General features: G+C 38.1%; 1 protein-coding gene across 1 annotated transcript in view; it reads right to left on the reverse strand.

Annotated features, from left to right (window-relative positions):
* Positions 1–1,058, reverse strand: part of LOC107559080 (cleavage and polyadenylation specificity factor subunit 2-like) — a 15,747-nt gene that overhangs the window by 10,319 nt on the left and 4,370 nt on the right. Inside the window, exon 5 of the mRNA XM_016242811.1 lies at positions 106–505. Coding sequence (XP_016098297.1) covers positions 106–505 — 400 coding nt within the window. The remainder of the gene's footprint in view (positions 1–105; positions 506–1,058) is intronic.

Consider the following 1,058-nt stretch of genomic DNA (forward strand, 5'->3'; position numbering starts at 1 on the left):
TAATTAATGACAGAATTTTCATTTTGGGATGAACTATCCCTTTAATGTAATCAGTTAATTGTTTTTAATGGATTGACAACAAAGTGACACAGTTCATGGCCTCACCTCCAGCTCGATCCTCTTCTCCCCCGGGGTGTCTATGAGGTAGCGGGCCAGCGTTCCCGGTGTGGTCCTGTAGGTGAGGATGACCGAGTTCTTGGCATCCTGACACCACTGTATGAAGAGCTCCCGTGAGAAGCCAGACTCCAGATCAGGCTGGCTGCACAGAACCACCTTCGGGCTGGGCACGCGGGCCAGATCGGCCAGGCCGTGACAGAGCGAGAGGTGGCGGAACTGGAAAGGGTTGTTGCGCTTGTCCTCGAAGCATCGCATCAGTTTATCGCTCATCCACTCGACCTGTGAGAAAACACCAGAGCTTTCTGATTTCTGACACGTCTCGCAACATGTGCAAAATTTCCACAAAAAAAATCTAAATATTTCATGGGATTTTGTGCTGGTTTTTAATCTTTTCATACTCTTCATATTCAATATAAGCAATATTTGATTTCCAGAGGATTTTTACCTTTAGAATGGAATTTAAAAAATAACTTTATTAGATAGATTCATCACTTTTATGTAAAATTCTTACATTTAATCAATAAATTCAATTAGAATAGTAAGAAATGTTTCATTGAAAAAACTGAATCAGTCGGTCACTGAATCATTAACTAAACCAACTCGTTCAAAACACAGATTCATTCAGTAACGAAGCACTGCTATGTAGCTATTGTTTGGGGATGCAAAAGCCATGGAAAAAAAACTAAAACGTAAAAAAGTAATTGTGACTTCTGACTTTTTCTCAGAATTCTGAGTTTACATTTTGCAATTAATAACTCACAAATTTGCAACTGTGAGAAATTCTGAGAAATGTCAGAATTCTTTACAATTCTGAGAAAATTCTTCACAATTCTGAAAAAAAGTCAGAATTCCTCACAATTCTGAGAAAAAAGGTCAGAATTATTTACAATTCTGAGAAAAAAAGTCAGAATTCTTCACAATTCTGAGAAAAAAAAAGTCAG

This window comes from Sinocyclocheilus grahami, unplaced genomic scaffold (assembly GCF_001515645.1).
Source record: "Sinocyclocheilus grahami isolate Dianchi unplaced genomic scaffold, SAMN03320097.WGS_v1.1 scaffold674.1, whole genome shotgun sequence".
Taxonomy (NCBI): domain Eukaryota; kingdom Metazoa; phylum Chordata; class Actinopteri; order Cypriniformes; family Cyprinidae; genus Sinocyclocheilus; species Sinocyclocheilus grahami.